Here is a 23,878-nt window from a genome sequence, read left to right on the forward strand (position 1 = left end):
CACAGGAGGTAGTGGGGCGGCCTCCTCCCTCCAACCCGGGTTTTCCAGTGGCTCTTGCCACAGGTCCTTTTAAACTCCTGCATTAAGGATTAGTGTTGTTCTATGTTGCAACCTGCTAGGAGCACAGCAGGAAAGCTCAGCAGGACTGAGTGTGGCTGAACCACCACCTAGGAAGGCTCTGCACCTGTCAGGCTCTGCTCGGCCCGGCGTGGTCGTTGTCCCCGGCAACCGTTGTTTATGGACTCATGTTAACCCGGCTGCGAACCGGAGGACTTTCTGTTTAACCGTGAGTTGCTGAATAAAAGCTGTTTAAGTTGGACTTGCTTGGGTCACTGCCTCAGTTACTGCACGGTGTGAACACCGCCGCCTTACACTGGGAAATATGTTAAGGAACATCCTTTCCAGGGTAATGACTTGTATATAAGGCAAAATAAATAATCAAAACCAAAAATACTACTCCACACCTTGGGCTATGTTCACACGTAGCGTTTTTGATGCGGTTTTGCACTTTTGCATTGCTTTCAACCAAGACAAATTAATTCACCAGGAAATGTCATTTTAACATTTCACAACCTTATCTGGCCATGTGGTGTGTGACATATCATCAGACACATGCATACAGTGCTGAAAAGACATGGGAACAGCATGGGGAAGACCTCTGGAAGCATCTCTGACTCCCAGGTCACTGCCTAAAAGTGTGCCCATCATAAGTGATCCTTGGCGCATGCGAAGAAGCCTCCCACCATGCACCTGTCGTTGCAGACTTGCAACAATCACCATCCATGTCCATGTCCCAGTGCAGCGTTCAGTTGTCCCTACCCCATTCCTTGGAATACAAGCGCAAGTATGCAGCCAGCCACCCACCAACCCACAGGCTGCAATACTATGCTGCCAATTTTTTGACAGCTGCTTGCACTTGAAATGTGGCCTTTTAGGCTCGTGGATGCGGAAGCTGTTCACAATCTTATGGCGGCGACGACGGGGTATCCATACTCGGTCCCCAGCCACGACTATTTGTCCCGGAGTCATCTACGCCTTCCTCAATCACGGGTCCCACAACATTACCCGTGCCCTCCCCAGTGCACTTACTGGGAAGGACCGCCTAACCACAAACACGTGGATAGGTGAACGTGGCCAGGGACGGTACGGAGCCAGTCCACTGCTTTTTTGCTGAGTTGTATTTCAACACAGCCATATTCTTTAGCTCGGTGAAAGGACTTGGGAAAACATATCTACCCAGCTGTCATTTCTCCCAGGAAGTCCTCTAAAGCTGCTTTCACTTGAAATGTGGCCTTTTAGGCTCGTGGAGGCGGAAGCTTTTCATAACCTCATGCCGGCGGCGACGGGTGTCCATACTCGGTTCCCAGCCGCCACTGTTTCAACCAGTATCGTCTCCACAGCCATATTCTTTACCTCGGTGAAAGGACTGGCATAGAGGGAAACCGTATCTACTCTGGGTGTCATTTCTCCCAGGAAGTCCTCTAAAGCAGCTTGTTGCAGAAGCAATGGCTGCCTGTCCAACATCAACTCGCACTTCTAAGTGGTGCTTTGACACACAAACATTTTTCTTTGCGCATTTAATTTCATGACTACAGAGTTGGGCAATGGCCTGATCTGCAATGCGGTTTGAGAAATAACATGCATAAGCACGTCCGATCCACATTAAAAAAACAGCCATAGAGTGTCCGGGAACCTTCCCCCACACTTTTCTTAGCCAGGGCTGCTTCTCGGCAGGGTTAGACAGACCCACCAGAAAACCGGAGACTCCTCCGGTGGGCCCTGGCTTCTCCTTCAGGAGAGTTCATAGTGCCGAGGTGAGGCTATGATGATGATAGAGGCCACCATCTGCTTAGTTTTCTGTTACTTGGAATGCAAGCGCAAGTATGCAGCCAGCCACCCAAAACTAAACTGCCAGATTTCTGGGCAGCTGTTTGCACTTGAAATGTGGCCTTTTAGGCTCATGGAGGCGTAAGCTTATCACAACCTCATGCCTCGTGTCCATACTCAGTCCCCAGCCGTCACTATTTCTCTCGGTGTTCTCTCCACCTTCTACAAGCGCGGGTCCCTGAACATTACTGCTGGTAGTTTTCTGTGGGAATTTGCTTGCCTCCTACCAGCCTGGAATATTTCCAATAAACTATGGTACGACACCATGGTATTAGCACTGCCCCCAGTAACAGTAGCGAAGCCATCCCCAATTTCCTTCTCAGGAATTTTATTTAGTAGACTGAGTGGCTGCCCAAATACATTAGTTTCTCACAAAGGGGCTGAAGATAGAGTGGCAGTAGGTGCAAGTTTCTCCAGCCTGTTAGATATTAGAGGGTGAACGGCAGCACATTGGATCAGTGGTTAGCACTGAAGCCTTGCAGCGCTGGGATCCTTGGTTCAAATCCCAGCAAGGACAACATCTGCAAGGACTTTGTATGTTCTCCCCATGTTTGCGTGGGTTTCCACCTCAGTAAAAAAGCAGCCATAGAGTGTCCGGGAACCTTCCCACACGCTTTTCTTAGCCAGGACTGCTTCTCAGCAGGGTTGGACGGTCCCACCAGAGAATCCTCTGGTGTGCCCTGGCTTCTACATCAGGAGAGTTCATGATAGCGCTAATTTTGCAGCTGCTATGGGGCTATTGAGCGGGGGAGAAAGGTGAGCCCTCAGAATCAAATCCTCTGGTGGGCACAATGTTTTTCAATCTGAAACAGCTTTTCAGTGGGAGTTGTATTTCAACACAGCCATATTCTTTAGCTCAGTGAAAGGACTGGCATAGAGGGAAACCGTATCTACTTCGGCTATCATTTCTCAGTCACCAGGTTCCGCCCATTGTCACACACGACCATGCCTGGCTGTATGTTCAGCGGTGAGAGCCACAGATCAAGCTGCTGTGTTACAGCTTTCAACAACTCTGCAGCACTGGGCGGTTAGTCACCTAAGCATTAAGCATGTTATCTTCAGTACAGCCTGTTGCCGATTGGCCAAGGCAGTGCTGCAGTGCTTTCAGCTTGTGACTGATGTGGTCATTTCGGAAATGGAGGAGGAGGTGCAGGAGCTGAACAATGTGATTACATTGAGGTTACATAGGCGACTCTGTTTTTATACTAAAGAAAGATCATACTGTTTTTTTTACGTTATTTTTTAAGGCAAATGCATTCACTGGGAAATGTCATTTTAACATTTTACAACCTTTTCTGGCAATGTGGTGTGTGACACATCATCAGATACATCCTGTTTCATTGATGATGGAGAGACTCTGAAAGGAACATAGAGCAGGGCCACAGTAACGAGTACGACATGTTCCCATTAGAAAGGAGAGTGTCTGCTATACAGTTATAGGGTATGCAGTGAGTCCAACGGCTGACCAATTTTAGGAAAAAACCCACTAAGAATTTAAAGACACATAGAGCAGGGCCACAGTAACGACAAATTCCCATTAGAAAGGAGAGAGTCTGCTATACAGTTATAGGGTATACAGTGAGTCCAACGGCTGAGCAAATGTAGGAAAAACCCCACTAAGAAATTAAAGACACATAGAGCAGGGCCACAGTAACGACAAATTCCCATTAGAAAAAAGAGAGAGTCTGCTATACAGTTATAGGGTATGCAGTGAGTCCAACGGCTGACCAAATCTAGGAAAAACCCCACTAAGAATTTAAAGACATATAGAGCAGGGCCACAGTAACAAGTACGACATGTTCCCATTAGAAAGGAGAGGGTCTGCTATACAGTTATAGGGTATGCAGTAAGTCCAACGGCTGACCAAATTTAGGAAAAACCTCACTAACAATTTAAAGAAACATAGAGCAGGGCCACAGTAACGACAAATTCCCATTAAAAAGGAGAGAGTCTCCCATAGTGTTGGCCTATGCAGGGAATGCAAGGGCTGCAAAAAATTTGAAGGCACTTCAATGCCCCTTGGAAGAGACATGGAGGTCAGAGGTCTCCTGAAAACAATGTTCCCATTATTAGGAAGTGGGTCTCCCATTAGAAAGGAGAGGGTCTGCTATACAGTGATAGGGTATGCAGTAAGTCCAACAGCTGACCAAATTTAGGAAAAACCCCACTAACAATTTAAAGAGACATAGAGCAGGGCCACAGTAATGACAAATTCCCATTAGAAAGGAGAGAGTCTCCCATAGTGTTGGCCTATGCAGGGAATGCAAGGGTTGCCAAAAATTTGGAGGCACTCCAAGGCCCCTTGGAAGAGACGTGGAGGTGGGCCTCATAAAAAAATGTTCCCATTAGAAAGGAGCGGGCCTCCTATACTTGTAATGCCCATGCACTAAGTGTATGGGCTGTCAAACATTTACCCCTGGGGGGTATACATGAACATACTGTATAAAAAAAAAATTTTACGGGCATCATAAGCACCCTTTAAAAAAATTATGTGGGTGTTGCATCACTGACCACGGTCACCCTGGTGATATGGTGGTGGAGGATGAGGAGAATGAGGTGGACAAGAGCAAATAGCCAAAATCAGGATGCGTATACCCATGTCTGGGTGTGAAAAGGTGCATGGGAATACACCTCCTCAGAAAAGACACTGGATTTGAGCTTATGTTGCGCTGCTATCATTCGGTGATGTTGAGAAGTCTGGCCAAATCCAGTCCTTATTCATTTTTATAAGAGTCAGCCTGTCAGCATTTTCAGTTGACAGGCGGATGCGCTTATCAGTTATAATTCCACCAGCGGCACTAAAAACCCGCTCTGATGAAACGCTGGTGGCAGGGCAGGCCAGGACCTCCAAGGAATAGAGAGCCAGTTCATTCCACGTGTCCAGCTTGGATACCCAATAATTATAAGGCACAGAGGAATCATGGAGGACGTTGGTACAGTCGGCAAGGTAGTCCCTCAGCATCTTCCCAAACTTTGCACTCCTTGTGAGAGTACCCCGCGCCTCATGGCCTGTGCGATGGGAGGGGCTGAGAAAACTCTCCAAGAACTTTGACAGTGTTCCCCTGCCTCTGCTGGATTGAAGTTGTGTCTCTCTCGTCTGTACTCCTTGGTTGTCCAATGAAGTGTGCCCTCTGCCGCGAGTGTTTTCAGATGGAATTTTTTTTAATAGTTCCACAACAAGGGCCTTCTGGTACACCCCCATTTTTGTAGACCTGTCCGCCTCAGGAATAAGATATAAAGTTCTCCTTGTAGCGTAGGTCTAGAAGTGTCACCAACCATGGGAAAGGCAGCGTAACATAAACTCAGCCATGCGTGCCAGACTACTAACAGGCAAGACTTCCATGTCCTTACCAAGAGGATGACTGACCATGCTCTCCTCCTCTCTGTCCTCTGGCCACCCACGCTGAACAGACGGTATGACAGCTGTGCAGGTAGTACCGTCTATAGCGCATGAAACTAGCTACTGTCCTTCCTCCTCTTCCTCATTGTCACCCAATCCACGTTGGGATGAGATGAGGCTGGGCTGTGTGTTATCACCCTGTATGGTTCTTTGCTCCATCTCATCGTGCTCCGTCTGCAATGCATCCTCTTTGATTGTGAGCAGAGAGCGTTTCAGAAGACAGAGAAGTGGTATGGTGACGCTAATTATGGCGTCATCGCCGATCACCATCTTGGTGGAGTCCTCAAAGTTTTGGAGGTTGGTACATATGTCTGACATCCATGTCCACTCCTGTGGTCTTATGTGTGGAGTCTGAACTGAATACCGACGGCCTTGTTGATGCTGGTACTCAACAACTGCCCTCTTCTGCTCACAAATCTTTCCCAACATCTGCAGTGTAGAGTTCCAACACATGGGGACATTACACACCAGTCTGTGAGCTAGAAGCTGCAAACGCTGCTGAAACATGGCAAGGGCGGCGGAAACTGTAGCTGACTTTCTAAAATGGGCACACAGGCGGTGTACTTTAACAAGCAGATCCAGCAGCTCCGGGTAGGATTTGAGTAACCACTGAACCACAAGGTTAAGCACATGGGCCAGGCATGGTACGTGTGTGAGCTTGCCTCGCCTCAGAGCCGCCACCAGGTTCCGGCCATTGTCACACACGACCATGCCTGGCTGTAGGTTCAGCGGTGTGAGCCACAGATCTGCCTGCTCTTTCAGAGCTGTCCACAATTCTTCAGCATTGTGCGGTTTGTCACCTAAGCATATTATCTTCAGCACAGCCTGTTGCCGCTTGGCCGAGGCAGTGCTGCAGTGCTTCCAGCTTGCGACTGATGTGGTCATTTCGGAGATGGAGGCTGAAGAGGAGGAAGAGGCTGAGGAGGATGAGGTGCAGGAGCGGTAGACCGTGGTGGCAACCCTGATTGACCTAGTGCCCCCAATCCTTGGTGTCGGGAGGACGTGTTCCGTCCCAAGGTCCAACTGGATCCCGGCTTCCACTATGTTAACCCAGTGTGCCGTCAGCGAGATGTACCGTCCCTGCCCACAAGCACTTGTCCACGTGTCCGTGGTTAGGTGGACTTTCCCGGTAACTGCGTTGTTGAGGGCACGGATAAAGTTTTGGGACACGTGCTTGTGTAATTTGGGGATGGCACACCGGGAGAAATAGTTGCGGCTGGGGACCAAGTACCGAGGGACGGCCGCCGCCATCAGGTTGCGGAATGCTTCCGTCTCCACGAGCCTAAAAGGCAACATTTCAAACGCAAGCAGTCGTGAAATGTGAGAATTTAGCAGTGTGGCCTGTGGGGCGTTGGCTGCGTATTTGCACTTGCGTTCCAAGGACTGGGGTATGGACAGCTGAACGCTGCACTGGGACAAGGACATGGACGGAGAAAACAGAGTTTTAAATACCTGGCCTGTAGGTAAGTAGTTTCAACAGCAAACTGGTATCAATTGCTTCACTGACACACTGAAGGAAATTTTTAATGGAGGCCAGAAATGGCAGTATTTTCTGAAAACGTATATGTGATCCGTGTGACAGAGAAAACAGAGTTTTAAATACCTGGCCTGTCGGTAACTAGTTTGAGCAGCAAACTGGTGTCAATTGCTTCACTGACACACTGAAGGAAATTTTTAATGGAGGCCAGAAATGGCAGTATTTTCTGAATACTTATATGTGATCCATGTGACAGAGAAAACAGGGTTTTAGATACCTGGCCTGTAGGTAACTAGTTTGAACAGCAAACCGGTGTCAAAAACTTCGCTGACACAGTGAAAAAAAATTAGAATGGAGGCCAAAAATGGCAGTATTTTCTGAAAACGTATATGTGATCCATGTGACGGAGAAAACACAGTTTTACATAGCTGGATATCTACCGCCAAAATATGAAAAGGACCTGGCTGTATTCTGCAGTTCCAACAAGCAAATGGCGCAGAAAAACTGTGTTCTCTGAATTGCTTTTTAAGCAAATAATGAGGATTAAGATCCAAAAAAAAGTATTCCTGGCCCCTGAGACCTGGGCCTTTGTATAGAAATATCTAACAGCAGCAGAAGGCAGAATTGGAATGGAACCTTTTGTCCTATGTGCACTGCAGTCTGCTATATACAGCGCCTGCCTATACACCCTGCCTGCCTGATATCTCTGCAGATGGATTAGTTAGTCCTCAAAAGGATTGTTTGTTAAGATGGATATGTGTAATGTACGGTTTTTCTCCCTACACTACCTAATACACCAGCAAATCTCTCCCTGACGCAGCAGCACCTCTCCCTACTGCCTGATTCCGGAGTGACTGTGACGAGCACAGCGGCGCCAGATCTGATATAGACCTGATGACACTGTGCAGCCATCCAATCAATGTAATGCCACAACCACAATGGCTGCGGCATTACAATGAGTGGCAGGCAATCCCTGCATGTTGATTGGTGCTCTAAAGAACGCCAAACATGCAGGGAGGGGACCCGAGCTCCCGCCGAGCAACCCCGAAAATACTCGGTGAGCGCCGAGCATCTCGAGCAGTGAGATGCTCGGGCGAGCACCGAGCAATAGCGAGCATGCTCACTCATCACTAATCCTGGATAAACTGCACTACCTGAGCAACTTCTGTGGGTTGTACTGTAGACACCGCCTCATGCTACTTTACCTCTAGGGGTGAGAGCAATGGCAAAATGAAAAAGTGACCAAAATAACAGCCAAAAAGGATGAGAACAGAGAAATGGTCTGTGGTCACCACCTGTAGAACCACTCCTTTAAAGGGGGTATCTTGCTAATTGCCTATCTTTTCTACCAGTAATCTGTTCCATTTGCACAGCAGCAGGAGAAATTGATTCACAATCAGTGTTGCTTCATAACTGGACAGGTAGATTTCACAGAAGTGTTATTGACTTGGAGTTACATTGTGTTGTTTAAGTGCTCCCTTTATTTTTTTGAGCAGTGTATATATACAGGGTGGTCCAAAAGTAGGTGGACAGAAAATAATAACATTTGAATTAGGCTGTTGCTGTAACTGGGGAACAACTTGATTCATTAGAATTTCGAGATACTTTTCTCCTGTGACTGTTCCATCAAAAAATATTGGTCCTAAAACACCAAAACTTGAAATACCACCCCAAACATTGACACCAGGCTAATTTAGTTGTTGCTCTAATGTTAAATGCATGTTCTCATTATACCAGTAAATACAATAATGTCTGTTAATATGGCCGGATAATTTGAAAGAAGCTTCATCACTCCACATAATGTTATCTAAAATTACTGGATTTCCTTCAATTTCGTTAAGCACAATCTCACTAAATTGCAGCCTCCTGTCTGGATCATCCTCCAATAAACCATGAATTAGACGTGGACGATAAGCTTTCCACCCAATAGATTTCAGGATTCGCATGATAGAAGCTCGTGAAATTCCCAATTCCAAAGAGGCTCTTCTGGTGGACTTTTTTGGACTCTGAACAAATGTTTCAGCAACAAGTTGTTTATTATCTTCTGTACAGACTGTTTTGGGTCAACCAGTTTTTGGAGCATTAAGGATTGAGCCAGTGGCATTGAATTTGTCACGAATGCAGTAAATCGTTTGTCTCTTTGGGGCTTGAGTACCAAATGTTTCAACCCATTTTGATCTAATGGTGTCAGCATTTTGAGATTTCCAATACTCTGTTAAAATCCATTTTCTTTGATCTGTATTTAAATTATTTGCCATTATGTGTTATCTGAATTATCTGAAAAGAAAACAGATTTGGGGGAGATCTATCTGTGAAAACTAGATCTGTGAAACTGGCTCAGTTGCCCTTAGCAACCAATCAGATTCCACCTTTCATTTTCCAAAGAGTCTGTGAGGAATGAAAAGTGGAAACTGAGCCAGTTTCACTTTACACTATGTTTGATAAATATCCCCCTTCATAACCTTATTACACTTTTTGTCCACCTACTTTTGGACCACCCTGTATATGTATATATATATATATATATATATATATATATATTTATATATGTATATTTATATTATTTTTTTGCCTAAAATACAAAGGACTACAAAGCAAATGTGTCATCTTTAACTTTAGGCCTTTAAGAGATCATTTAATCTTCAACTTGCTTAACTGTTCACAATAACAGTATTTTTGACCAGAGGTGCCCAAACTTTTACATGCCGCTGTATATGAAAAATGTAAACAAAAACTTTAAGTATTAGAATCAGATGATATAATTTTAGCCATCAGTTGACCAGTTTTACATATAAAATGTTTACCTTTTTCAACCTATTACTATTGCTTGTGGAAGATCACTAGGTTAAAAGCTATAATACTGAGCTCACTGTAGAATATATAGCTTTAGGCTACGCAGCCTTGCACCGCTATGGAGCAAAATATCTGTATTACTTAAAAAAAAAAAAAGATGTCAAAGGTCACCCTGCAAGAAGTGATAAGAAATCTTTAAAATATCAAAAATGCTAAATCTATTCCGGCAGGTGACCATTTGCTGTAATATTAGGGGGCACTTGCTGGTTGAGGTTATGGACAGAACAGTAATATGATTATTTATAACTTTCTGTAAAACCTGTAGATGGATAGTTGTTTTTTTTAGAGCAATATAATGTAAGGGCAGAGACCCTGATTACAGTGATGTGTCACTTACTATGTTGTGTTTTGCTGTTTCTATAAAATCTGTGTTTTATCACAAGGAGATTATCACTACAGGACTAGGTGCCTCCTAGTACAACCACGCCCCACCACTGATTGGCAGCTTTCTGTCAATATACAGAGAAAGCAGCCAATCAGTGGTGTGGGCGGGGTTATTCACAGCTCAGCATTCCGAGCTCTACTAGATCTGCAGCCGAAAAAACTGTGATTTGTAACACAACTGCTGCACCCAGAAAACTAAGTGATACATCACTGGAATCAAGATCTTAGCCCCGACATCATGTTGCTGTCAGATTACATAGCAAAAGCTTGTTGCCAGATTCCCTTTAAATCAAATAAGTATTCAAAACATATCGACCTAAATTTAAAACGATCAAAGTATAATATGTCCCAAAAAAAGCCAATCTACAAAACTATGGGGATATGTTGAAATATTCCAGAGTTATTGCCACATAAAGTGACACATGTCAGATTTCAACAATTTGGCTTGGTCATTAAAGGTTTTCTCCTTAAAACGCTAAAATTATAAAACCCTTTTAAGTGAACAAGAAAATGTAAATAGTACAATATAAGATAAGATAGGAGATTAATATGAATGTAATGCTATTTTGTAATACATGAATAAACACTTTAGAAAAATAAAAAAAATATGGTGGGGAATGTATCAAGATTGGTGTTTTGTACGACAGTCTTGAACTAAAGCGTAGTAAAGTGCCTGATGAAATGTGACCTTCAGAGAACAGAAAGAGCAAATACTGTATATTGTAAAGCTCGGTGTTCAATTGAAAACTGTAAAATTTCAGGATTTTTAATATAAAGAATATTCAAATTGCCTATTGAGAGAGGAAGAGGACTGGAACTCTATAGCGCCACCTATTGGAAGCAGCAATCCTACAAGTCACAATCGACCCTTTAATGAGCCTTGCTATATGACTTAGGATAAAAGCCAAATCAGAATCTCAATTTGCAGACACAGTGTTTCGGGGTATTGCCCCTCATCAGTGCAAAGTATGAGAACTGATTTGGCTAGGTGAGAGGCTCTGGACTGAGGTCTAAGGGGTAACGTTTCCCCTTGTGGAGAGTGACATACCGGCCATGTCAAAGTAAGGAGGCTTATTCGCCTGTGCAATGCTCCTCTGGGAAACTAAATATGCAAATTGCCTCTTCAGAAAAAAAAGAGTACTAGAACTCTATAATATAAAGAGTGACATGCAAATTAGGAAAAAATAGGCAACCTAACATTTTAGACATGCATATTTTTAAGGAACGTTGTAAGAAGTAGAATAAAGGGCAAAATAATGAGAATATGGATCTAGAATTTCTCCTGATTTCTTGTTTTCTTGTTTTTTTTTTTACTAACCAGGAGAAAAGCAGGACTGACAAATTTCCAGCATAGCCTCCAGTAAAGACCAGGCTTAAAACCAAGCATCCTGTAAATGTCATCACTAAATCGGTCCACTCCTAAACAGAAGAGACAGTCATGTCATAAGATTACCTTGCATTATGAAAGAAAAAACAATTATGTGTTACAATAAAAAATGAACGAATGCATTTGTTTCTGGCTCTGTTCACACTTGTAGGGTCTATTTTTCTTTTGCGTGTTTTGACAGCAAGAATCTAAGCAGTAACATTTCTCCTTGTGGAGACCAAGGGGTAACGTTTCTCCTTGTGGAGAGGGACATGCCAGGCCTGGCATGTCAGAGTGAGGAGACTTATAAGCCATGCATGCTCCTCTGGGAAATTAAATATGCAAATTGCCTCTTCTGAGAGGACGAGGACTAGAACTCTAGTGCCACCTATTGGAAGGAACTTTTAGGATAGCTACTTCCAATAGGTGGCACTAGAGTTTTAGTCCTCGTCTTCTATGAAGAGGCAGTTTCCATCTTTGTGGTGAGTAACATGCATGACATGCCGATGTGAGGAGTCTCATAGGCCATGCAACGTTCCTTTGGGAAATTAAACATGCAAACTGTCTTTTCAGAGAGTAAGAGGACTAGAACTCTAGTGCCACCTACTGGAAGTAGCAATCCTAAAAGTCAATATCGACCCTTAATCGAGCCGTGTCACATGACTTAGGATAAAAAGCCAAAACCAGACCTCTCTTTGTAGACGTTTTTGGGGAGTCTGGTTAGAAGAGAAAAAAATGATGAGGAAATATACTATACCATAAAACCAAGACACTCCAATGGCCTCTATTAAAACTGCAAACAAAATGGATGTCCCTGCAGCGAATGTATCCAGAAGAGTGACTACATAGATTCCACCCTGTAATTATAGATAAAACAAGTATACTGTACTTACTGTGTATTAGGATATATCAGATTTTTTCAGGTTATCACAAAAAATTATTTGTGGAAAGTTTGTCAATACTGACTACAGCTCAGTCCCAACTACTTGACTGTTCTACAGAGATCTGCAGTACCAGGAACAGCCTCTTTAATCAGCTGTTTAGCAGTAAAGGGGTCACTCTGATATTGATGGCCTATTCTAAGAACTGGCCATCAAAATCAAAGTCCTAGGAAAACCCTATTTAAAAGGAGTCCGTCAGCACAAAATGACTGCTCAAACCAAGCATAGATGCTCAGTTCACCCTTGCCATGCCCAAACATTTCAGTGCACCGCTCACCTACTTCTTTTTTATCTTTATCAAAGTTCCTCCTAGTAAGCCAGAGCTGTCAATCAAAAAAGAGGGGGTCAGACATGGATGCAAAACAAGTAGGTGCACTGAGCTGTTTGGTCAAGCCATGGGTACACTGAGTGTCTGTGCTTGGTTTGAGCAGTCATTTTGTCTTTTAAAGGGAATTTGTCATCAGGTTTTTGCTATGTAATTTGAGAGCTGCATGATGTATGGTCTGAGCCCTGATCAAAGTGATGTATCACTTACTAGTCTGCATGCTGTTATTTTGATGCAATCTGCTGCAGGTTTAGCAGAGCTCTAATGCTGAGCCCACACCACTGATAAGCAGCTTTCTGTGTACACTGTATATTGACAGAAAGCTGGCAATCATTGGTGGGGGCGTGGTGGGACCTGGAGGCACAAGACACCTTGTCCTGTAGTAATAATTTCCAGCTGATATTATTGAAACAGCAACACACAGTCTAGCAAGTGACACATCGCTGCAATCAGGCTATCAGCTCCTACATCGTGCTGCTCTCAGATTACATGTAGTATCGGCGTCTCTGCCCCCTGATAGGCAGAGACGCCGTTCCACTCACCGCCACGCTCCCTGCCCGGCGTCCTCAGGCGCTCCTGCCTCTCTTGCTGCCGGCACGTGCAGCTCCCCGGGCACTGTGCTTAAGGCGTGTGCGCGCTCCCTCCCTCTTAAAGGGGCCACGCGCGCTGTCCTAAAGAGTCCCCGGCTAATGGCCGGAGGACCTCTCATTTAAAAGGCACCTCCTCCAAAATGGAGGTGCCCGTGCAAGTTTGTTGCTCTGTATGCTTTACTCTGCTTCAGCCCACAGGTCCCACTGCCTATCTGACTATCAGTCCAGTCTGCCAGCCTGATTACCAGTCCAGCCCGACAGTCTGCTTACAGCCCAGTCCGCTAGTCTGTCTATGGGCTTGGCCAGTCCGCTTATCCGGAGTCTTCACCTGCTACCTGCCAAGGACACTCTCCAGCCCGACGGTCCACCTACAGTCAAACCCGCCAGTCTGTCTATGGGCTAGGCTAGCCTGCCTACCTGGAGAACTCGCCTGTTACCTGGAGGCTCCTGCCTGTGACGCGCCCCCTGGGCCATGTTGTAGTGCGGCGCACGTGTGCGCGGGGGGGGGGGATACCCGGAGCCGGATCCGATGGGGGTTGTAGTCTCCGAGTGGCGGGGACCCGGTCCGTGCCCAGGGTGGTCAAACCAAGTGGCAGTTATTGGTATGATGGTATTAGTGTCCGACTACGCCACCCGTTGAATGCGGTTATGAAACCGCCGCTGCAGGGCAGACCGCTGAGGCCGGTGGTATGGTTGTACAGCGTGGATGGTATAACCCCCAACGATAGGGGTATAGCCTCAGGGCAGCTGGTGAAGCAGGAAATGATGATAGTGGTAGTGGTGGTGTGACAAGGAATCGCAGAGACTTGTGGTGCAGGTTAAAAGCTTTACTCACAGTTGGTGTTCAGATCACTTCGGCCAAGAGTGACCACCCGAGCCGTGCTGCGTCCACCAGGTGCGGGACTCGGCCAACTCCCAGGCAGTTCCAGAGTGTGGTCCTGAGCTCCCCTCTCCTCCTTCCTACTGGCCGTCCCCACCAGGGATCCACCTTTGTCCGGCTCCCTCGGGCCTTCTGGTGGTGAAACCTTTCCCGGCTTCCCTGACCCTATACGTGGTATGCCTTCCTGGTGGATGTGGCGAGGGGTCGCGCCAAAACTTGACCACGACCTCCGGTTCCTGGCTAAGGATAATTGGCCTCCACCAGTTTGGGATCCGGTACCCTGTTCTGCCAACCCTTCACCCGTTAACTCGTGGGATCTCAGGGTTCCCTCTCTTCTTGCGTCTCTGGGCCTTTCTTGGTGTTCCTGTTTCTCCTTCTTCTTCTTTCTCTCTCTCTCTCTGCCTCAGGCCCCCTCTCCAGGCCTGGCTCTGGAGCTGGGCCCAGGCTGAGCCACAGCTCCCTGTCAGCCCTCTCTGGCTGAACTCCTCTCTGAACTCACCCCTGATCCAAGATGGTGCCCACCTTATATACCTCCTTCTAACACCCGAGCCCAGGTGACTAGCAACCAATGGGCTCCTGCCTATGCCCAGAGTCCCTCCCCTCTCTGCTCCTACACCACTGGGATGTTCCTCCCCCCTCCCCACTCCAGCCAGGGACAGAAGCTGTCGTACCTGCACATCTATCTGGTGGGAGTACCGTTGGTCTGTCCCCCGGAAATGGGGTGAGTGTAGTGCATGCAGCTAACTGAGCCCAGTTCCACGCCCCATCCTTACCCGGGAGTGGAATACCACACCTCTGGTTCGAGGTGCAATACCCCTGTAGCAGCCAAGTCCTCGGGGTGCTACATTCCCCCCTGGTAAATCACAGCACGTCCTCGGGCTGGAAAAGAGCAAAGGCAAATTAAAACATACAAAAATTTTTAAAGTGTACACTCGCATGTAAGACATATTAACTTTCAATCATCCCTTTATGGGAGGTACTCTGTTCTTCTTAACGTTACAGGTATAAAACATTACGGAAACATTATCAGACTTTCTGCACACACTTATAAAATACCATTAACTCTTTTAGCATCATATAAAACTTTTTCATATAAAGCATTCTTGACCAACACGTTCTTGATCTCTGGCCACTGTGCAACATGTGACCAGGTAAAGTGCAACAGTCGCTAATTCCGTGGTAGGAAGAGCAGTTCTTATAAAACCAGTAGGGGGCGCTTTAGGAAGCGCAACTATTTACAGGGTGTGGCCGCTCTCAGTCCTCGGCCAGTGGGGATAAGGGAGTGGCTGCTCACAGTCCTCAGCCTGATTAGGGATAGGGGCACACAGGAAACAGTTCCACGCTAGTCCCAATGGGGACCACACTCCAATTAGCAACAGGTTAGGTACCCTGACGGGTAACTATGTACAGTTTCAGTTACCGTTCATTAGTAACGACGTCCTCCTGCTCCTTCCTGAGGGTAGTCTTCAGACCCGTCCGGGTCCTCTTGGTCTTCCTCATACTGCAACTCCTCCTCAGTCAGCCGGTGTACGTGAAGGGCGTACGGTCCTTTAGCACATTGTTGCCGGGTGAAAGTGACCACATCACCCGGGTAGAGGTCACGTCCGCGGTGTCCCTCCGGCAGGTGGCTCTCGACATCCCTGCGGGTGACAAAGACGTCGCCGGGGGTTCGGTGATCCCGGATAAAGCCCCAGCCGTTCTCCAGTTGAAACTTTATTACGGTCCCGGTGGCGCGGGGACCGTGGGCCGTACGGGGGTTTAGTCGGGCCCGGCGTTTCTGCTCCGCGCTTTGGGCCTGCAGCTGTTCCTCGCGGATTCGCCTCTCTCGCCGTTCTCTCCCAAAGACCTCCAGCTGTTGACGGCAGCACTCCTCACGCCGGGCTGCGGCTGCCCGGGTCTCCTTGGTGAACCCCATGAGGTCCTCACCGGTCGGATCCCATGCGAATTGGGCATCTTCCAACGGGAGCGGGACAATTTTGGCGGGCGCCGGTGCCGGGATCAGAGGCTCACACAGGGGCCGTTCCCTCCGGAGTCGGGGGTTGATGTACTCCGGTGGCCACACGAAGGGCAGCCCGTCCGGGCTAGTATGCTGCGCGAAGAGATCTTCGCCCAGGGGCAGCACTGTGGAGGTCGAGGGCGCTGTGGGGGCAGCGGCGCCCGGAGGTACCCGGCCTTGCGTCCAGGCCGGAGGCATCCTCTTTGGGTCCAGGTATGGCACCTTTGGGGAGGAGGGCGCTGTGGGGGCAGCGGCGCCCGGATGCACCAGGCCTTGCGACCAGGCCGGCGGCACAGTGGAGGTAGAGGGCGCTGTGGAGACCGCGGCGCCCGGGGGTACTCGGCCTTGCGACCAGGCCGGTGGCACTTCCTGTTTTGCCGCGCTCAGGGTCAAGGGGCGTGGCGTAACAGAGGGCGTGACCGCGGCTCCTGCCGCTTGAGGCCTAGTTGGGAGCGTCGGCGGTGCGGCAACGGGCACGGTGAGTATGACTTCGGGCTCTGCGACGGGGAGCTGGAGCAGGCTTACGACTACTGGGCACGGGGTGATGACGTCCCCATTACCTGCTTCCTTCCTTGCAGCTCCCTCCGCGGCGTCGTCTCCGGCCTTCGTCCCTCCTGCACCATCCTCAAGGGCAGACATGCCCCACGTTGCGGGTGGCGTCCTCTGCTGGCGGGTTCCAGCCTGCTGGGCCATCTCTGTTCTCCATTCGGCCAGTGCTTCTTGCTGTACTCGGGCCATCTTCCGGGCCAAGGCCTCCAGCGCGGTCTGTGCACGCTCCCGATCTCTGGGGAGTTGTGCCAGGATCTCCACCAGGCCTTCTGGGGTGGCGGCCTGCAACAGGCCCCGGACCACAGGGTCGGTACCGCTTGTCTCTTCCTCCATCCCCGGGTGCGATCTGTCCAGACTCCTCCAGGCCGCACCCATCTTCTCAGCTTTGTTCTCTATCCGCCCCCATTGGGAGTGGTCCCGGGGCATCTTAGTGACAGTCAGTTTCAGGGGCAGACCCCCCACTCTGATGGACATCTCCATTATTGTACTCTCGGCTGGTGGGGGCGGTCTCTTCCTTTGGCGCCATTCTGGGACCATGCCCACGATGGGAGGTGGTTTCTTGCCACCCTCTGGCACGCCCACAATGGCGTCCGCTCTGCCAGGGCGGGAAACCGTCTCAGATGGCGGGAATCGTCTCCTGATGGCGGGAAACTCCGCGGATGGCGGGTAAAGGCTGCAAATGGCGGGCAAACAGCGGGAAACGACTCCGGACGGCGTCCGATGGCGGGAATCCTCCGGAATTGGCGGGAGACTTCTTTTTGAGGTACATGTTAACTTTTCTTCAGGCACGCAGTACCCGGTGGTTGCGGGCACGTAATCCTGCCGACTACGCCAAAATTGACGCGCCCCCTGGGCCATGTTGTAGTGCGGCGCACGTGTGCGCGGGGGGGGGAATACCCGGAGCCGGATCCGATGGGGGCTGTAGTCTCCGAGTGGCGGGGACCCGGTCCGTGCCCAGGGTGGTCAAACCAAGTGGCAGTTATTGGTATGATGGTATTAGTGTCCGACTACGCCACCCGTTGAATGCGGTTATGAAACCGCCGCTGCAGGGCAGACCGCTGAGGCCGGTGGTATGGTTGTACAGCGTGGATGGTATAACCCCCAACGGGAGGGGTATAGCCTCAGGGCAGCTGGTGAAGCAGGAAATGATGATAGTGGTAGTGGTGGTGTGACAAGGAATCGCAGAGACTTGTGGTGCAGGTTTAAAGCTTTACTCACAGTTGGTGTTCAGATCACTTCGGCCAAGAGTGACCACCCGAGCCGTGCTGCGTCCACCAGGTGCGGGACTCGGCCAACTCCCAGGCAGTTCCAGAGCGTGGTCCTGAGCTCCCCTCTCCTCCTTCCTACTGGCCGTCCCCACCAGGGATCCACCTTTGTCCGGCTCCCTCGGGCCTTCTGGTGGTGAAACCTTTCCCGGCTTCCCTGACCCTATACGTGGTATGCCTTCCTGGTGGATGTGGCGAGGGGTCGCGCCAAAACTTGACCACGACCTCCGGTTCCTGGCTAAGGATAATTGGCCTCCACCAGTTTTGGATCCGGTACCCTGTTCTGCCAACCCTTCACCCGTTAACTCGTGGGATCTCAGGGTTCCCTCTCTTCTTGCGTCTCTGGGCCTTTCTTGGTGTTCCTGTTTCTCCTTCTTCTTCTTTCTCTCTCTCTCTCTGCCTCAGGCCCCCTCTCCAGGCCTGGCTCTGGAGCTGGGCCCAGGCTGAGCCACAGCTCCCTGTCAGCCCTCTCTGGCTGAACTCCTCTCTGAACTCACCCCTGATCCAAGATGGTGCCCACCTTATATACCTCCTTCTAACACCCGAGCCCAGGTGACTAGCACCCAATGGGCTCCTGCCTATGCCCAGAGTCCCTCCCCTCTCTGCTCCTACACCACTGGGATGTTCCTCCCCCCTCCCCACTCCAGCCAGGGACAGAAGCTGTCGTACCTGCACATCTATCTGGTGGGAGTACCGTTGGTCTGTCCCCCGGAAATGGGGTGAGTGTAGTGCATGCAGCTAACTGAGCCCAGTTCCACGCCCCATCCTTACCCGGGAGTGGAATACCACACCTCTGGTTCGAGGTGCAATACCCCTGTAGCAGCCAAGTCCTCGGGGTGCTACATTCCCCCCTGGTAAATCACAGCACGTCCTCGGGCTGGAAAAGAGCAAAAGCAAATTAAAACATACAAAAATTTTTAAAGTGTACACTCGCATGTAAGACATATTAACTTTCAATCATCCCTTTATGGGAGGTACTCTGTTCTTCTTAACGTTACAGGTATAAAACATTACGGAAACATTATCAGACTTTCTGCACACACTTATAAAATACCATTAACTCTTTTAGCATCATATAAAACTTTTTCATATAAAGCATTCTTGACCAACACGTTCTTGATCTCTGGCCACCATGCAACATGTGACCAGGTAAAGTGCAACAGTCGCTAATTCCGTGGTAGGAAGAGCAGTTCTTATAAAACCAGTAGGGGGCGCTTTAGGAAGCGCAACTATTTACAGGGTGTGGCCGCTCTCAGTCCTCGGCCAGTGGGGATAAGGGAGTGGCTGCTCACAGTCCTCAGCCTGATTAGGGATAGGGGCACACAGGAAACAGTTCCACGCTAGTCCCAATGGGGACCACACTCCAATTAGCAACAGGTCAGGTACCCTGACGGGTAACTATGTACAGTTTCAGTTACCGTTCATTAGTAACGACGTCCTCCTGCTCCTTCCTGAGGGTAGTCTTCAGACCCGTCCGGGTCCTCTTGGTCTTCCTCATACTGCAACTCCTCCTCAGTCAGCCGGTGTACGTGAAGGGCGTACGGTCCTTTAGCACATTGTTGCCGGGTGAAAGTGACCACATCACCCGGGTAGAGGTCACGTCCGCGGTGTCCCTCCGGCAGGTGGCTCTCGACATCCCTGCGGGTGACAAAGACGTCGCCGGGGGTTCGGTGATCCCGGATAAAGCCCCAGTCGTTCTCCAGTTGAAACTTTATTACGGTCCCGGTGGCGCGGGGACCGTGGGCCGTACGGGGGTTTCGTCGGGCCCGGCGTTTCTGCTCCGCGCTTTGGGCCTGCAGCTGTTCCTCGCGGATTCGCCTCTCTCGCCGTTCTCTCCCAAAGACCTCCAGCTGTTGACGGCAGCACTCCTCACGCCGGGCTGCGGCTGCCCGGGTCTCCTTGGTGAACCCCATGAGGTCCTCACCGGTCGGATCCCATGCGAATTGGGCGTCTTCCAACGGGAGCGGGACAATTTTGGCGGGCGCCGGTGCCGGGATCAGAGGCTCACACAGGGGCCGTTCCCTCCGGAGTCGGGGGTTGATGTACTCCGGTGGCCACACGAAGGGCAGCCCATCCGGGCTAGTATGCTGCGCGAAGAGATCTTCGCCCAGGGGCAGCACTGTGGAGGTCGAGGGCGCTGTGGGGGCAGCGGCGCCCGGAGGTACCCGGCCTTGCGTCCAGGCCGGAGGCATCCTCTTTGGGTCCAGGTATGGCACCTTTGGGGAGGAGGGCGCTGTGGGGGCAGCGGCGCCCGGATGCACCAGGCCTTGCGACCAGGCCGGCGGCACAGTGGAGGTAGAGGGCGCTGTGGAGACCGCGGCGCCCGGGGGTACTCGGCCTTGCGACCAGGCCGGTGGCACTTCCTGTTTTGCCGCGCTCAGGGTCAAGGGGCGTGGCGTAACAGAGGGCGTGACCGCGGCTCCTGCCGCTTGAGGCCTAGTTGGGAGCGTCGGCGGTGCGGCAACGGGCACGGTGAGTATGACTTCGGGCTCTGCGACGGGGAGCTGGAGCAGGCTTACGACTACTGGGCACGGGGTGATGACGTCCCCATTACCTGCTTCCTTCCTTGCAGCTCCCTCCGCGGCGTCGTCTCCGGCCTTCGTCCCTCCTGCACCATCCTCAAGGGCAGACATGCCCCACGTTGCGGGTGGCGTCCTCTGCTGGCGGGTTCCAGCCTGCTGGGCCATCTCTCTTCTCCATTCGGCCAGTGCTTCTTGCTGTACTCGGGCCATCTTCCGGGCCAAGGCCTCCAGCGCGGTCTGTGCACGCTCCCGATCTCTGGGGAGTTGTGCCAGGATCTCCACCAGGCCTTCTGGGGTGGCGGCCTGCAACAGGCCCCGGACCACAGGGTCGGTACCGCTTGTCTCTTCCTCCATCCCCGGGTGCGATCTGTCCAGACTCCTCCAGGCCGCACCCATCTTCTCAGCTTTGTTCTCTATCCGCCCCCATTGGGAGTGGTCCCGGGGCATCTTAGTGACAGTCAGTTTCAGGGGCAGACCCCCCACTCTGATGGACATCTCCATTATTGTACTCTCGGCTGGTGGGGGCGGTCTCTTCCTTTGGCGCCATTCTGGGACCATGCCCACGATGGGAGGTGGTTTCTTGCCACCCTCTGGCACGCCCACAATGGCGTCCTCTCTGCCAGGGCGGGAAACCGTCTCAGATGGCGGGAATCGTCTCCTGATGGCGGGAAACTCCGCGGATGGCGGGTAAAGGCTGCAAATGGCGGGCAAACGGCGGGAAACGACTCCGGACGGCGTCCGATGGCGGGAATCCTCCGGAATTGGCGGGAGACTTCTTTTTGAGGTACATGTTAACTTTTCTTCAGGCACGCAGTACCCGGTGGTTGCGGGCATGTAATCCTGCCGACTACGCCAAAATTGACGCGCCCCCTGGGCCATGTTGTAGTGCGGCGCACGTGTGCGCGGGGGGGGGAATACCCGGAGCCGGATCCGATGGGGGCTGTAGTCTCCGAGTGGTGGGGACCCGGTCCGTGCCCAGGGTGGTCAAACCAAGTGGCAGTTATTGGTATGATGGTATTAGTGTCCGACTACGCCACCCGTTGAATGCGGTTATGAAACCGCCGCTGCAGGGCAGACCGCTGAGGCCGGTGGTATGGTTGTACAGCGTGGATGGTATAACCCCCAACGGGAGGGGTATAGCCTCAGGGCAGCTGGTGAAGCAGGAAATGATGATAGTGGTAGTGGTGGTGTGACAAGGAATCGCAGAGACTTGTGGTGCAGGTTAAAAGCTTTACTCACAGTTGGTGTTCAGATCACTTCGGCCAAGAGTGACCACCCGAGCCGTGCTGCGTCCACCAGGTGCGGGACTCGGCCAACTCCCAGGCAGTTCCAGAGCGTGGTCCTGAGCTCCCCTCTCCTCCTTCCTACTGGCCGTCCCCACCAGGGATCCACCTTTGTCCGGCTCCCTCGGGCCTTCTGGTGGTGAAACCTTTCCCAGCTTCCCTGACCCTATACGTGGTATGCCTTCCTGGTGGATGTGGCGAGGGGTCGCGCCAAAACTTGACCACGACCTCCGGTTCCTGGCTAAGGATAATTGGCCTCCACCAGTTTGGGATCCGGTACCCTGTTCTGCCAACCCTTCACCCGTTAACTCGTGGGATCTCAGGGTTCCCTCTCTTCTTGCGTCTCTGGGCCTTTCTTGGTGTTCCTGTTTCTCCTTCTTCTTCTTTCTCTCTCTCTCTCTCTGCCTCAGGCCCCCTCTCCAGGCCTGGCTCTGGAGCTGGGCCCAGGCTGAGCCACAGCTCCCTGTCAGCCCTCTCTGGCTGAACTCCTCTCTGAACTCACCCCTGATCCAAGATGGTGCCCACCTTATATACCTCCTTCTAACACCCGAGCCCAGGTGACTAGCACCCAATGGGCTCCTGCCTATGCCCAGAGTCCCTCCCCTCTCTGCTCCTACACCACTGGGATGTTCCTCCCCCCTCCCCACTCCAGCCAGGGACAGAAGCTGTCGTACCTGCACATCTATCTGGTGGGAGTACCGTTGGTCTGTCCCCCGGAAATGGGGTGAGTGTAGTGCATGCAGCTAACTGAGCCCAGTTCCACGCCCCATCCTTACCCGGGAGTGGAATACCACACCTCTGGTTCGAGGTGCAATACCCCTGTAGCAGCCAAGTTCTCGGGGTGCTACACCTGCACCTGCCGTGCCTACCTGACAGCCTACCTAGAGGCCCCTGCCCGTCACTTGCTGTGACCACCTGACAGCCTACCTAGAGGCCCCTGCCCGTCACTTGCTGTGACCACCTGACGGCCTACCTAGAAGCCCCTGCCCGTCACTTGTCGTGACCACCTGACAGCCTACCTAGAGGCTCCTGCCCGTCACTTGCTGTGACCACCTGACAGCCTACCTAGAGGCCCCTGCCCGTCACTTGCTGTGACCACCTGACAGCCTACCTAGAAGCCCCTGCCCGTCACTTGTCGTGACCACCTGACAGCCTACCTAGAGGCTCCTGCCCGTCACTTGCCGTGACCACCTGACAGCCTACCTAGAGGCTCCTGCCCGTCACTTGCCGTGACCACCTGACAGCCTACCTAGAGGCTCCTGCCTGTTACCTGCCGTGCCTGCCAGTCTGTCTGCCCGGATCACCCATCAGCCTGCCTGCCGTGCTCATCTGCTGTACCGGTCAGTCCCTGCCTTCTGACCTGTGGGAGTCACCTGCTCTCATACAAGGTCGGTCCCCAGAGTAGCACCTGGTCCCTCTGCTCGGTCCTTCCCTGGTTCACGGAGTCGATTGAGCTGCCGTACGGCCTTGGTTGGTCCGAGTTGATACCTAGTTATGCCCCTCTGGTCCCTCCTTGCACCGCAGCACAGAGGTTCCACCACCCTGATCCGTAACATTACATAACAAAAACTTGCTGACAGATTATCTTTAAATGGGGTTTTCATGAGACTTTGATATTGATATCCACTTCTTAGGTTAGGCCGTCTATATCAGAATGATTAATATACCATAATGCTTGGTTTGATCAGTCATTTTGTGCTGACAGACTCACTTTAAGTTCTGTGGCTGCTTCACTGATTATCTTTGCATAGTGACAAATCCTTACTATGTATTGTGCAGGGAACTACAAAACAGTCGCATTAATCTGAATAGACCTCTGATATTGCACCCTACAAAAATTGGGGGCAAGAAGAACGGCAATGCAGGAGACATCTGTCTCTGAGATACAATTATTACATTTAATTTGTATCATATCCAACTGGCAGGTTCATCAGTTCACCAATTCAGCTGATTCTTTTTGGGAGGTAAAACATTTCCCTGCCTGTTTCTAAACCATGTTTTACCTCACAAAAAGAATCAGCTGTGATCCCCTGCTGTAATGTCTGTATATTCTTTTGCTTCCTCCCATGCCCAGGAGCTGTGGTATGATCAGACCATGTTCCTGTACGGTCAGACACAGCCATTACACAATACACAGCAGGGGCACATTTATAAGATTAT

General features: G+C 50.6%; 1 protein-coding gene across 1 annotated transcript in view; it reads right to left on the reverse strand.

The window, feature by feature from the left end:
- Positions 1 to 23,878, reverse strand: part of SLC6A2 (solute carrier family 6 member 2) — a 287,250-nt gene that overhangs the window by 23,963 nt on the left and 239,409 nt on the right. Inside the window, exons 11-12 of the mRNA XM_073657955.1 lie at positions 12,125 to 12,224; positions 11,320 to 11,420 (exon numbers count right to left, since the gene is read on the reverse strand). Coding sequence (XP_073514056.1) covers positions 11,320 to 11,420; positions 12,125 to 12,224 — 201 coding nt within the window. The remainder of the gene's footprint in view (positions 1 to 11,319; positions 11,421 to 12,124; positions 12,225 to 23,878) is intronic.

The sequence above is a fragment of the Phyllobates terribilis genome, unplaced genomic scaffold (genome assembly GCF_046119375.1).
Source record: "Phyllobates terribilis strain yellow unplaced genomic scaffold, ASM4611937v1 Scaffold_13__5_contigs__length_258822181, whole genome shotgun sequence".
Classification (NCBI taxonomy): domain Eukaryota; kingdom Metazoa; phylum Chordata; class Amphibia; order Anura; family Dendrobatidae; genus Phyllobates; species Phyllobates terribilis.